Source organism: Ascaphus truei, chromosome 2 (assembly GCF_040206685.1).
Source record: "Ascaphus truei isolate aAscTru1 chromosome 2, aAscTru1.hap1, whole genome shotgun sequence".
Lineage (NCBI taxonomy): Eukaryota > Metazoa > Chordata > Amphibia > Anura > Ascaphidae > Ascaphus > Ascaphus truei.
Window position 1 is genome coordinate 254,474,857 of NC_134484.1, and position 14,484 is coordinate 254,489,340.

At 39.7% G+C, this 14,484-nt stretch overlaps 1 protein-coding gene across 4 annotated transcripts in view; it reads left to right on the forward strand.

Moving 5' to 3' along the window:
* The window catches only part of LOC142487228 (uncharacterized), a 154,116-nt gene that overhangs the window by 74,107 nt on the left and 65,525 nt on the right, over positions 1 to 14,484 (forward strand). For all 4 annotated transcript variants that reach the window (XM_075586126.1, XM_075586127.1, XM_075586128.1 and 1 more), the window contains exons 8-10: positions 586 to 681; positions 1,225 to 1,264; positions 4,231 to 4,311. In XM_075586126.1, the coding sequence (XP_075442241.1) occupies positions 586 to 681; positions 1,225 to 1,264; positions 4,231 to 4,311 (217 nt within the window). The remainder of the gene's footprint in view (positions 1 to 585; positions 682 to 1,224; positions 1,265 to 4,230; positions 4,312 to 14,484) is intronic.

Below are 14,484 nucleotides of genomic sequence, written 5' to 3' on the forward strand. Positions count from 1 at the left end.
ACACGCAGTCACACGCACACACACATGAGGAATTCACACTTATTGCAAATACAGGGGATGTGTGCCAAGCACGCACGTTCTATGTCCAAATTTATTTGTGTTTTGTCAATGAAATTGTATTTTGATTTTTAATTAAAACATCACAAATACAATTTCTGTGACAAAAGTCAAAGAAGTTTCACTTACTATGCGCGTGCACAGCAAACACAGCTTTTTTTTTTATTGTTTACATACTGCTGCCCAGTAGAGCTTGCAGTCTAATTCTCAGTGCCATAAATGACATGCCCAAGGTCACAAGGAGCCGACACTGGAATTTGACCTGGGTTCGCCAGGCAGTGACGTTACCACGGAGCTACCCATTCAGCTCATTGCCTATCTGATATTCCCATTTATTATTTTTTTAAGTAGTATTTTGCTTTTTAAGGTTTTTGTCAATAATGCTTTTAAAATGAAATGTTACTTGTGTACATTTTTACTGTCATAAATTGGCACTGAATTTTTTTGCAGATACCGTATGGAACCACATTCAATGCTTTTGTTAATGCATTCATCCAAAACAAATGGTCTGGCTTTTTCTTTTTTTAGAGAAAGCATCATCCTGAAAAATCCGGCGGTGAGAAGAAAAATGTGAAGGAAATCTGTTTGGATATTGAAAGGATGTATGGAAGAAAGAGCATAAACGTAATGTTTTGTTATTTAAACATTTTGAAAAGTTAATCTTGTATATTTTCTTTTGTTCGTGTTGCAGTCCAAATAATTCTGGGGGGGGGGGTTTATTCTTCATTTTGGATTTATTTTTCTTGCTAGAAATAAACCTAACAGCAAATTCCTCTCCTCAAATAATATGAATGTGAAGTGTGTGAAAAATGCTAATGTTATGGTTTCTGGCAATCATTACAAAAATTATTGGAATGTTTAGTAATTTTAATATTACGTGCTACTTTTATTTGTTAACGTAATCTTTAAATACTATACATAGTTGGATGACAACATTTATAAATAAATAACGTTCTAAATATTTCTTTGTTTTATTGTGTTTTTTCACATTATTTATTGAAGGATTGTACCGTGTAGAGCATTTGATATTTTGTTTTGGGAACTGCTGTTATAAGATATTTAAATTAGCCCAGGCATGCTGTACTGTTACATGCATATGTTAAGTTAAACCTGTGTCTGTACTTTCTATGTATTGATTTGTATTACTTCTTTTACATTTGTGTTTAGGTGATAGAGGGAACTTCTCTTCCAAGATCCTTTGATGATGGTACGTTGTTCTGCATGCATGTAATTCTTTCCCCTCTTCTTAGATTGTTTAGTTGGCAACATAGGATTTGACGGTAGATAGGAAAATGGGCGGAGTAGATGAGCCTAGTAGTACAGATGCAGCGGACGTTATCCGACCATTTCTGGGGTTCAAACATTCACTATAGTGCGTGAGGGTCCCTGCAGACTAAATGGCCCGTCGGATTATCCAGCGACCCCTCTGCTGCCACCTGAAAAATCCTTTTGCTCTAAACCAGTACAATTACACAGGATTGAAAGCACAAGACAGAACAGATGAGTTAAATAAAACCAGTTTATTTGGTCCGGAGCCAACAGGAGCATTACAATGCACAGATTCAGGGTTCTGTCGCCAGAAAGAGGGCTTGTGAGATCCGTTCACTAGCAATAACGCTGTGCTATAGTGTTGGTAGATCAGTGATCCCTTTTCCCCTTCTGCCAGACCCCCACTATGCCCTTCAAGTGTACAGGGTTGCAATAGGAAGGTTCATGAAATAAGCAACAGCGTGGTTTGACCTGGTAGTGTTCTTCAGTCTGAAACGGCACCATCCTCTTGTGCATGGTTATCATTTAGCCTCAGCATCAAGTGTCTCTTGGGTATACTGGACTCACATTATACATAGTCTCCGGTCACTACATTAGTGTAGTCACTTGTTCTTTGACACTGATAATGCTAGGTACTTACACAGACTTTACCTGTTGGCCGTACATTGCTGCGTCAACTACAGCCTATTACACTGCTAGCTATACTAAGATATACCTCCTGCTTTATCTATATTACCTCCTCTGCTGTGCCAGACGTGTCTCCTGCTCGCTGCAGACCCCGTAGCTGACGTATAAGCCCTTATATTGATGTATTTCAATACACTGATGATACACATGCCCATATGTGGACTAGCACGTACAATGCACGTACTCATATAAAGTATTACCCTCCAGGTCAGTGCTGCAGAAATTTTACACACAATTAGGGGATTCCAGTCTCTAGGTCTCTCACTGCTCTGATTTTGCTTTATTTATGTATTGCTTTGGCTGCTTTGATTGGGCTTGTTATTGAACCTTTATAGCTTTGTCTGTTACTATACATCTTTATGTTAGCTATGTTTAATGACATTCAGACATGCACAGTCTTTTTTTGTTTTATTACTTAAATTTTATTGATTAGTTTTCAAAGTTATGGGAAAAGGGTACTGTTGCAGGGTACATGCAACCACACACTCGGAATCTCTTGACAAGGATTCTTTATTGAGCCTTAAAAACATACATCACACAAAACAAAATAGCTTCTCTTCAGCAGATTAAAACAAAATAGCTTCTCTTCAACATAGAAAACAAGGCAGCTTCTCTTCAGCATGCAGGACACAGACAGTTCATCACACATGTACTTTGAAAAACATCTTATAGCAGTAATCTCTTCAGTATTTCAGTCCTGTCTCCTGACCAGCTAGCTTGCATGTGTGTACAGCCTGGGGTTTTTAAAACACCTTGATTATGCAGCTGGTGTCAGACTAATTAAGCAGTCCTTCTCAACTGAAACTTAACCTCGTCACTGCTGCACTGCAAGCCTAAACATAGGTTTGCCAGGCATATGACTGGTGACGTTCATTCACCCTGTCACAGGTACATAAAAGAAAAAAGGGGGGAGGGGAGTACATTGAAACAGATAATTGGTAATGTCACATTTGGGGAAGGATTAAGGCATGCAATCTTTTTAATTGTTTATTCACTTTATTGCACTGAACTAATCACGGACGTCACTGGCTATTTATCTCTTTTCACAGCTTTTTTTTTGTGGGATTATAATAGAATATTTTTTTCACTTGTACGGCATCTTAACAAAAGGTTCCAACAGGGACTGAAACGTTGATCACCATAATAAATGCATGTTATTGTTAACTCCAAGTGTGCTGGGTCTCGTTATAATAATGTGCGCGCTATCATGGATCTCTCTCCCTCTCCCCCTCGCTCTCTCTCTCTCTCTCTCTCTCGTTCGCATGTCATTTCCCAGAATCCCTTGCTGCAGTGGAAGCGCTAGGTGATAATGGTGAAAGGCAGAGTTGCAGACTTGTCTAAGACATGTGAATGTGCTCACAAGTGATCTTTTTATTTGCTATACAGTAGAGGTTTCTTGTCGCCTTTTTCACCAAACATACAGTACAGTAGAGGCAACATTTATTCTAACATTTGCCGTAAACTAGCCGGGTTACATTCTGGGTATGTGCTGGGTATGTTCTGGGCTAGTTTGAGGCACGTTTAAGGCATTTCTGCATTGACTAACGACCCATAGGATTAACACAGCAGGGATCCCTGGCAGTCCAATTCAGTTTGAATGGGACTGCCAGGGACCCCCGCTGTTAATCTGATAGGCCATTAATCAATGCAGAAATGCTGGGGCTAGTTTAAGGAAAGTTTAAGGCATGTATTCAGAATGTACCTGGGTGTTTCCTGGGTTTTTTGGGGAATTGCCACTGGTTTTTGTTCGAATAAAAGTTGCCTCTACTGTAACTTGAAACATGTTTGGTAAATCCTACTGCCTTGAAGATTGCAAAGCCAGTACAACCAACATCACACTGAAACATGTTTGTGAGTGGTTTCTCTGGCTTTGCATCTGATTCACATGCTGTGTTAAAAGCTGTGTTAACAGCGAGCATTTGCTTATAAGGGGTCCTTGTAAAAATGGATTTCAGGCAAAAGGTGACATGGTGTGCTCATTTGCATGTCATTTCCCAGAATCCCTTGCTGCAGTAGAAGCTCTGTATGCTGGGTGATGATGGTGAAAGGCTGTGTTGCAGACCTGTCTAAGACATGTGAATGTGCTCATAAGTGATCTTTTTATTTGCCATATACATACAGTATATACACATACACATTTTGTTTGCCAATTATCAATATTAATAATAATACACACACTATGGAAGATACTCACAGTGCCATGTGTTTATTTCGCAGATGTCCATAGGTCGGAAGTGTACTCTGGGAACACATTGCAAGAACTGTTCAATACATACAAAGCTACTGAACCTGCCCTTGGTAAGCAGTTGATAAACGTGAAAGAATAACCATCATTTATTTAACTGCTTCATCCCTGCTACAGTAACAGCACTAGCTACGTAAATGTTGTTTTACTTCTGTCTACCCTTTTATAGGGTTTTTTTCACTATCCACCAAGTGGGAAAAAGCACCAGATTTTTGAAATAGTAAGGTCCCATAGGATACAGTGTATTTTTGTTTAATTGCAAGAAGGAACGTGGTGAATTTTTATTTTTTTTGTTTTTTACAGTTTTGCAGTTGGGAGACTTTTATACATAACCCTCAATGAATTATAGCTAAAGTTGCCTTTTTCCTGTACTTGCCCCTCTTATCCCCTTGGGTTCCCCATGGACTTTCAGCTTCTTTTCTAGGGTCTATTGATCGTGTTCTGCCTCCTTGTGGAGCGCTGAATGCAATCTGACCAGCAGAGGAACCAAAGGAGAGGATTGCTCTTCATTGACACAGCGATCATCTGATCGTTCCTGAGGAGACTCGGCTAGGGCCCCCTAGCTCTGCTACACATTTCTTATACACTTTTGATGATTGCACCACTTAAGATCCTCTTTTTCTACAAACTACAGTTATCCAGCTTTTGCTTCGGGATCCTTTGGTATCACCCATGTCCTAGTCCATTAGAGAGAGCTATTGTTATACACTCTATTGACCAGTTACAGCGAAGTATTCCAATCCCATTTTCCCCACTCCAGCTACCAGCTGTATTCTAGGGTTAACCCATCTCCTAAACTTTATCACACTATGTGTATGCCAATATGGCTGTAAGGAATCGAGGAACACGTCCTTTGCGTCGTGTTCCTTCCTTACCTGTGTCAACACAGACCCCGCACTGGTGGCTGAGTGTGCGCGCATCCCCACTCTGGTTACAGAGCGTGCACGCATGCGCAGCTCTTCTAACACTGCCACAGAGCTTAGCTCTGCCCCTCCGGACGCGGCGCTCTTCTCTCGTGCGCTCACATGACGTCGTGCAACCCTTCCCAGCTGCGCGTCAACTAATCTCTTGCCACTTGGCTCCCACTGGGGCCGCGCCTCCGCTCCGCCTCCTGTCCTATTGGTCCCCGTTACCTACTTATACCCTGCTTATAGTCAGAGTCATTGCTGAGCATAACTTGTTGTAGCCTTGTGCTCATGCGTCTGTTGTGCTTTGCTCCTTGTCTTGTTTTTCTTCCTGCAGTTTGATTCTACGTGTACCGACCCGGCTTGACTATTGGACCCTCTCTGGATAACGACCCCAGCTTACCGCTGACTACCCGCACCTCTCCAACCCAGACCACGGCTTTCGGATATTCTACCATTCTCCCGGCTCCAACACCAGACCACGGCTTAAGGAATTTCGACTATTCTTACTTCTCCATCCCATGACCTCGGCAAGTATCTGAAATTACCCACTCCCTCCAACTCCGGCTACGTTGACAATCCGCCTTCCAGGCACGCCCCCGCTGCTGTGGGTGCGCAGATCTATACTTTCCCACCTCAGTACCGGGGTCCTGCCTTGTTCGTGGTGAGCGCAAGCGTTACAATGGCAGATTTTTCATGGACGGGAAGAAGACTCAGAGAATATGGTCTCATCAAGTTCTACGATTCCCACCCAAAATTTCACAGATAAAATCCGCCATTATTTCCTGGAGTTAGACAAGTTGTATAAAACACAATCACGCCTACAGTATGGTGGGAGATTAGAAGCCTACAAAATCATCTGAGTTCTGATTTAAACCTAGAGGGCTGCGAATAAATGTAAGCCCCTTTAAACAAATACAGGAACCAGAATTGATTTGAAACTGTGATGCCATCATAACAAAATGTTCTCAAGATCTTACGCGATTATTGGTGGACCATGAATTAAATGAATTAACAGATATAAACGTCAGTTTAGAGAGAGAAAAAAACGAGTGACAACTGGGACGAAATGCCTACGTTCCTCTAATTTGAGCAACAAGTTAAAGCTAACATTGATAGATTTGTTAAAGAACTAAAAGAGGAAACATAGAAAATATCACGGAGACCTAGAGAACTTTAGAGAAGTGAAAGTGTACAGGCACCACTTTAGTACTTTCACATATGTAATACCTAATTCTGGGAAATCATCCACTGACTGAGATGAATCAGATTCTGAAACACCAAGGCACAAACAAAAATCTAAAAAGTCCAAAAATATAATGGTACCACAAACCAATTATTTCAACGCCCCTCCATCATCCATTAACTTTTTAGAAGAGCCCACATCACGAAACAGGTTCTGCACCAAAGACAGAAGATCAGAACCTACAAATACAAACCATAAATGACATCAATCATGGAGGATAAAACTCAAGTTACTAACCTCACAGAGTACACACTCAATGAAAATCAATGCAAAATACTTACAAAAGCCTGGTCTTTTTCACCTAAAGCCATTTTTTATATCTTTAATATCTTTGACATTGTCAATCTATTTGTGAGGAAATAACTCCTACAAAAGTTTATTTTTGCTTAAAAAAAACTTAATTATCTCGAAGCAACTGGGCTACAATATGAACTTGACAGGATCTGGAGGATCTCCGAACTCTTGAGTCCCTACTGGAGGAAATCGAACTAGTATCAGGTCAAGGCCCTGACTCCACGCTGAAGCCATATAGTCAGTTTACACCACAAATGGGGATTTGTGCAAATGTAGAAACCTTTGTAAGCTTGGTAACAAAAGACTTTGAGAAACTAGATGTGGAGCATCATAAGAAGGACACGAACGTTGACAAACATGACTGGGAAGCTCTCGAACAACTTGAAAATGACAAGTCAATTACGTTCAAACTTGGATAAAGGAGGGAATATTCTAATCCTCAATACGGACGATTACGTCATAGAAAACTTTCCACTCCTTAGTGACAAAGTTTTATACGGCACTGTCACATGATCCATGCAAAAACTTTACAACATTCTTAAAGATGGGTATGCAAATAAACTAATAACAAAAAAGAACTTGATTTGCTGTAAAAAAATCCATCATGGTGGCATTTTACAGCACACCTAAGGTGCACAAAAATTCCACTAAACCACCAGGTAGGCCTATTGTATCAGGGAAAGGCAACTTAACGGAAAAAGGTAGCCAATATGTGGACCAAGTCTTGAGACAATTTGTTGCATCTCTACTGTCGTATGTTAGAAATACAGTGGCGAGAAAAAGTTTTTGATCCCCTTAGATTTTTAACATTTTTGAAGCCTAAAATATCATTAGATCTTAATTTAAGTACTAATAATAGATAAAGCTAACCTGATCAAACAACACAAAAATCAACATTTATTTATCCATAAATGATTTATCATCCAATATCCATGTGCAAAAAGTATGTAAACCTTTGGATTCAGTACCTGGTGGCACCTGCTTGAGTAGAAACAACTTCCAACTAAACATTTCCTGTAACTGATAGTCAGCCTTGCACATAGGTTTGAAAGAATTTTGTCCCATTCCTCTTTTCAGAACTGCTTCAACTCATGACCCACTTTCGGTTCAGCTTCAGCTCACGAACGGAAGGCCTCACATTTTCCTCTAGAATCTTCTGATACAATGTATGGTTGTGTCACTGATGGCAAGCCTTCCAGGTGCTAAAGCAGCCCCAAACCACCACACTCATAGCAGCCCCAAACCACACTCCCACCCTCATACTTGACAGTTGGGATGAGGTTGTTCTGTTCGAACGCAGTGTTTGGTTTTCGCCAAACATAATGTTTCTCATTGAGGCCAAAAAGTTCTATCTTTTGACTCGCCTGTTCGCAGAACATTGTTCCAGAAGTCTTGTGGATCTTCTATGTGCTCTTTGGTGAACTTGAGATAGGCAGCAATTTTCTTTTTACAGAGCAGTGGTTTCCTCCTGGTTATCCTTCCATGATCACCATTCTTGTTCAGTCTTTTCTGATAGTTGAGTCATGAACACTCACATTAGCCAGGATGAGAGTAGCCTGTAGATCCTTGGATGTTACTCTGGGGTTCTTTTTGACTTCTTCTGTGATTTTCCGGTTTGTTCTTGTCGAGATTTTGGTAGGATGACCACTCCTGGGTTTAGTGACTGTGGTCTTGAACTTTCTCCATTTGTAGACTATCTGTCTGACAGTGGATTGGTGGAGCCACTAATTCTCAGAGATGGCTGTGTAACACTGTCTAGACTAGATGAACATCGATAACTGCTTTTCTGAGGTCATCAGAGTTTTATTTTGATCGTGGTATGACGTGTTTCCACACAACTGTACGGTGAAGATAAAACTCACAAAGTTTCTGATCTTTAAATAGGGTGGGGCCTCCCAAACTCACTGAAGTTCTATCTAATTATTTAAACACCCAATTCTAATTATCCACTTTAATTTAGCTGAGTAAAACCAGGGTTTCACTTACTTTTGTATACCCCGACTCTTTATTACTAATTGTTTGTCTAGATATGAAATTGGTTAATATAAACCCAATTGGATGTTTAAGAAAAAATGGTTTTGATTCAAGAAAGTTATCATGGAAAAACTATCGAATATCCGTAATATCCGGTGGTTCCCAAACTTTTTCTCACCACTGTACCAAAGACATATTGGTTAAGCTAGAGGGTATTACATTGTCACAGGAAACACTGCTGGCTAGCTTAGATGTAGAGTCGCTGTACACCAGTATAGAGCACGACATGGACATCCAGGCTGTCCAACATTTCCTTACAACAAGGAGCCTACATCACAGACCAGATGACAAATTAATTTGCACCTTCTAGAATTCATACTTACCCACAATTAATGAATAGTTATTCTATTCAATAACAAATACTACCAACAGATACAAGGCAAAGTTGGTGTCCCCACATATGCCACCAACTACCTACGGTGGTGGGAAGGTGAAAAGGTATTTACCTTCAATAACACACACAACACATAGAGCTCTGGCTGCGGTACATAGATAATATGCAGTTTTTTTGGAGTGGAACAATAAATCAATTACAGGAATTCATTGAAGTACTACACTCGAATAATCACATTTTCAAAGTAATGTTAGGAGTGGATACAGATACGATCAGCAGTTTAGACCTTACAATAACCAAGAATCAGGATGACCCTCAGACAATGATTTTGTATACACCCCCTCCTTTCATTAATGCATCAGATTTAAACCAATACTTATAAGGGCACAATCACTATCTGGCTTATGTTATCCCCTTTGGATTCATCTATTTGGTCCCTGATACTGTGTAGGGTTAATTAATAGGACTCTTACAACATCTGGGTATCACTACTGCAGTACTTCAGACTGGGTGTAAGTAGAATTTCAGTTTTCAGACCATCAGGGGATTCTATTCTCCTTATATCTATGAATTTGATCAATCGGGTTCCTACAGGTAAGCGAGATATTCAACTTCTCTGGTCTTAGGATCACTGAGATAAAGGTGTCCTGGCAATCTTAATAATTCATTTTAATAACAGAGCAGAAGCATGACTCTCACGGGTGATTAATGTCTAGCAAAAGAGACAAGCAAGCAATTTACCATTTATGAGCCCTGTAATTTATGGGTGATATGGGCACATTATTATCATTTAACTTATCATGTATACCAACAAGGGAACTAAAAGCTGATACTCCGACACCATATTGATTTTATCATTAGCCATTTTGTACGTAATTCATTTTAGCACTCTTGTCCGGGGTGCCTCAGCAAACTCAGTCTGATCTCCTTGAAAACTGTTACTATGACAACCACCCCTATTTAAGCATCAAGATCTGATGCCTCTGCAACCCTCGAGGAAGTCACTAGGTGGCGAAATGTGCATTGGGTTCATTGTGCAGCAGACGTCACCACTAACTGAGCGCCTGTGATTGGTCTGAGAGAAGGGGATCATCAGGCTGAAACTTTCTTCTAGAGCTCCTGTGTGGTCACCTGTTGTAGCGATTCTGTTCTAAGAACAAATCTAATGTTATCGGGCCCCCCTAGTTACACTGTGCTCCACCCTTCACCACTCTTATTGGCAATTTGTCCCAGCAGTACATTATGCTATAAAATTGCTGCCATGCTATTCAATGAGCGGTTTGTGTAATACTAATTAAGTTTAGGAGCTCAATTGTATCACACTACTCTGGGCAGTTCTTCACTCCAGACTTGATAACAAGTGTATCCACACACTTTAAAGAATACATTGGTATACTTCTTATCCACCTAGATTCAGGTTTCCCATCAGTGCATTACTCATTTGGAACCTAGCACCATTAGACCTAGGTTTCCTCATTCACCAGACTAATTAGCCCAATTGCGCACTCAGTCATCGCAGCATTTTTAATCACATCTGCCCGCTGCAGTTATTTTAACATTTAGATCACAAGTTTATTCACCTTGTTTAGTTAAGGAAGTTGTATGTATTTGAGGAGCTTTAGATTAGCATATCATATAATTCCAAGTGCTTGCTATTCATCCTCTATTAGTTATCCATATCCCTACACCTTGCTACCACCACATGTGTTAATAGTTATCACTCCTATCTTTACCTGGTAGGAGGGACACATCCACCTCTGTTCTAGCCTCTATTCCTCCATTGTTAATTAAGCCAACTGTATCCTAGCAGTGATTGTCTCTGTCTTCAGGGGGATCTTAGCCCCACTACCAATGGGCTCCATATCTATTCCAGGCAGGCTTTGCTAGGGCTCCCCATTTTGAAGAATAACACAAGTATGTTGTGGCTATCTTAGCTAGGATAAACATCTATTATACACTTTTGCTGCGTGCACCACTTAAGATCCCCTTTTTATTCTCCAGTTGTCCAGCTATATGTGATGTCCAAGCACTGTATAGACCATAGATTGGGCATGAAGGATATAAGTTACTATGTAGATATATATAGTCTTTTGTCAGACAAACAGAGTTACTTCATTAACAAATGAATTAATTTGATACTAAAGAACAATTACTTCCTATTTGAGAGAGACTCTTATTTACAGCTATGCGGGATGGCCATGGGCACTACATTTGCCCCGTCCTATGCCAACTTGTTTTTGGGGTACTAGGAAGACAATCACATCTGGCAATATAACCCCCACAGGAATAACCTCAAACTGTGGTGGAGATTCATAGATGGTATTGTAATTATCTGGGATGGGGAAATGGTGTCCCTAAATAGCTTTCTAAAATCTCATAATGGCAGAGGTCTCACATTCATGAGCGCTAATAATTGTACCAGCACTGAATTTTTAGACGTAGAACTGCCGCACTAGGATGAGGGTAACATTATCACAAGGAGCTTTAGAAAAATTGTAGATTGCAACAGACTCTTAAATGCCAAAAGTGGTCACTATGAAAAGTGGATAATAAAAAAATGCACAAATGCGCACCAGGGATTAGTGGAAGGTAATTTATTAAAAATATACAAAAACTGAGGGGATCCAACCCCACCTCAGAACAGCTGTGCAGCTGAACGGCTAAGTACTACCAAGGAGAACACCTAATGGTGACTAAACCCTAAGCTGCACAGTATACAAATACAGTAAAATTTATATAAAAAACATGAAAAAAACAAACATGAAAACAACCTATCAACAGATTTGTATAGAAACCGCCATAGGGTTGGGCACTGGCAAGGGGAAACGGACACTCACACTGAGACAGTCAGCAGACTCGCGGTGTCTGCACAGGATCCGGATCTCGGCACCGCGGAGATGGATAAAACCGCTGCTGTCTCCTACAGGCTCCGTCTCAGCTTACCAGCATACACGCGCAGGATGACCTGTCGTGACCTCTACGCGTTTCGCACCACGTGCTTCGTCAGGAGGTCACATACAGCGTCATCCGCGCGTATATATGGGCGGCAACTGATTGAATAAACCAGCCCCCTCAGAGAAACACCCTTACTTTGCCTCATTACTACGCTGATTAAAACACCTTGAAATAAGGTTACTAGGCAACAGGGTGTATAGCAACTCATGTGGGGGATGTGTGCATGTATAAATTAATCATTGCGCTCACCCCTATGAAAAAATACAGGAATATGACCTCTAACAACATGAATAATATACTATGTAAACAAATCATGCTGAAACCTGTATATGAATAAAAGAAAAAAGAACAAATGATTAAATAAAAATAAATAAATATAAAAACATACATGAATGTTAATGCAAATAAATGTTAATAAATTCATTTTATTAAAAACGGAATACCTTATCTTAAAAAAGGAGTCAATTCAATTAATTCATTGAAACAATAGGGATGTCTGGTATGCATTTCATAAATCCAAAATTGCTCCCGTTTCAATAAATGATTATCTCTATTTCCCTGTCTACTACCTAGTGATACACTTTCAAGTCCCTTAAATTTAATACAACCAGGTTCACTGTTATGCACTTCTTTAAAGTGTTTCAAAAGCGGAGTTAAAGGCATACCTTTTGCTATTATTTTTGGTATGTTTTTAACATTTCTCAGGTGCTCTAACATGCGCATTTTAAACTGTCTTTTTGTCTTACCAATGTACTGTAAATTACAGCTACACTGTAAGGCATAGACCACATGCGTTGTCTGACAATTAATGAAACTTGTAATATTGTAGACTTTGTTAGGAACTCCTGATGTAACTGTTTTCCCTTGACAGATATGGTTACACGCTTTACACTTTCCGCATTTGTACGTGCCTTTAACTCCTAGGCGAGTTTTAATATCTCCAGATACGATGGCCTCTCTGGAGACTTGACTTGGAGCCAGAATTTGTTTAAGGTTAGGTGCTCGTTTGAACACTATCCCTGGTTTGGACTTTAGTTGGGGACCCAAAATGGGATCAGCTTTTAATATCCCCCAATGTTTTTGCAGAATTTTTCTAACATTGTAATGGGTATCACTAAATTGAGTAATAAATGCTGGGATTTGATTTTGTCTCTTCTCACTCTTTTTATGATGATATTTCATCAAAGATTTCCTAGGAATCCTTTCTAGTTTTTTGAGCGAAGAGTTTACTAAATCGCTATCATATTCTTTGTCTAGGAATCTTTTCTTTAAAAAGAAAGATTGTTCTTCATAATCCACAGCCTTAGAATCATTTCTCTTTAACCTGAGAAATTGATTAAAGGGAATATTTTGGACCCAACTACAGTAAATGGGTCTAAATATGAATTTACATGTGTAGCCTTAAAATGCGTTTTAGTATGTACAGTTTTGGCCTCAATGTAAATCTCTAAATCGTGATAATGAATGTTTACTGAGCTATTTTCACCACTAAATTTTAAATTAAAATCATTATTGTTCAGATTTGTGACAAACTCAAGATAGGAATCTTCTGTCCCCTCCCACACAATAATAATATCATCGATGTATCTCCTCCACAGCTTAAGCTGCGGAGGAGTACATCTAAAGATCACCAGAGACTCCCACTGTCCCATATACAAATTGGCGAATGACGGGCCAAATGTTGTGCCCATCGCCGTCCCCAAGATTTGCAAAAAATAGAGGGAATCAAACAAAAAATAATTGTGACTGAGGATGAACTCAATTGAGGATAAAATGAATTCAACCTGTGTGATGGGAAGTGTTTGTGGGGTCAATAAAAAGTGTTTGTGGGGTCAATAAAAAGTGTCTAATTGCTTCTACCCCTTTTTTGCGAGGGATACTAGTGTATAGTGATTGAACATCTAATGTGGCTAATCTATAATTATGTTCCCAAACGAAACCATCAAACAATTGTAAAACCATAGTGGTATCTTTAAGGTGAGATGGTAGTGAAGTGACCATTGGTTGTAGGAAAAAATCAATATAGGTGGATAAATTAGAGGTGAGGGAATTAATCCCGGAAATAATGGGACGTCCGGTGGGGAAGTGAGAGATTTGTGTATCTTGGGGATGTAATAAAATATTGGAACAGTGGGAGTTTCCGTGAACAAATATTGATACTCCAACTTAGAAATAATACCAAGTTCCAGAGCTCCATACAAATGCATTTTAATGAGACTCAAAAATTCCTACACTTCTTGTGGTCTATGTATATTTGTGTAGGGGCTATTTCTATGACCCTACTGACTGTCTATTTACCACCTCTTCAGATTCAGTATCAACATACCATTCATTTAGGTGTGTTGATTTTTGATAATAGAATCTCTGTCAACAGGACAGGTTTTTAAGTCTGAAGTTACTGATTGGTGATTTTTTGCAGTCTGTGAGCCCACATTTAGGTGGTGTATTGTCATTTTCA